General features: G+C 60.2%; 1 protein-coding gene across 1 annotated transcript in view; it reads right to left on the bottom strand.

The window, feature by feature from the left end:
- Nucleotides 1-581, bottom strand: part of OSBP2 (oxysterol binding protein 2) — a 30,700-nt gene that overhangs the window by 13,807 nt on the left and 16,312 nt on the right. The window contains exon 3 of the mRNA XM_009698756.1: nucleotides 4-126. Coding sequence (XP_009697058.1) covers nucleotides 4-126 — 123 coding nt within the window. The remainder of the gene's footprint in view (nucleotides 1-3; nucleotides 127-581) is intronic.

Raw genomic sequence — 581 nt, 5'->3', positions numbered from 1 at the left:
GTTGTTCTGTTTGGCTAACTGCTCGATCGTCTCCTCCAGCCGGATCCTCTGCTCCCGCTCATACTGCAGCGCCCGCTGCCATTTTCGGCTGTGAGTTTCGGCCAAGTCCAGGAAATCGCGGCAAGCCTAAAGGGGAGGAAGGGACACGTCAGCACCCGGCATGGCCCTCGCAGCCCGGGAGATCGTCACCAAGCCAGCACTGGCACATGGTGACTCCAGAACTGACTCCCCACCGCTTCCCCCACCCCGTCCCAGGACTCTGGTTTTACAAAATGCAATCCCAGAGCTTTGCACGATCCCCCGCCCCGACAGGGCTACAACCAGTTCAATTTTGACCATCCAAACCTGAATCACCACCAAGGAGATGGCTGCAACACAGACAACTGCCTTGAGACCACAAAGCCTTCACGATGTCCCCTCTCCCGCAGCTGCCCAGCTCACCATGCCCCAGCCCCGCAGCTTGTTCCTGTCCCTGACCCTGTCGCTGCTCCTCGAGAGCCCAGCCTGGGCTCACCCAAACCTCAGCCCAGCCCTTCGCGGATGCTCTGAGATCCCTAGCAGTTCCCTCCATCCCCGATCCT

This window comes from Cariama cristata, unplaced genomic scaffold, assembly GCF_000690535.1.
Source record: "Cariama cristata isolate BGI_N322 unplaced genomic scaffold, ASM69053v1 scaffold24124, whole genome shotgun sequence".
Classification (NCBI taxonomy): Eukaryota; Metazoa; Chordata; class Aves; order Cariamiformes; family Cariamidae; genus Cariama; species Cariama cristata.
This window is presented reverse-complemented; position numbering and strand designations above follow the sequence as displayed.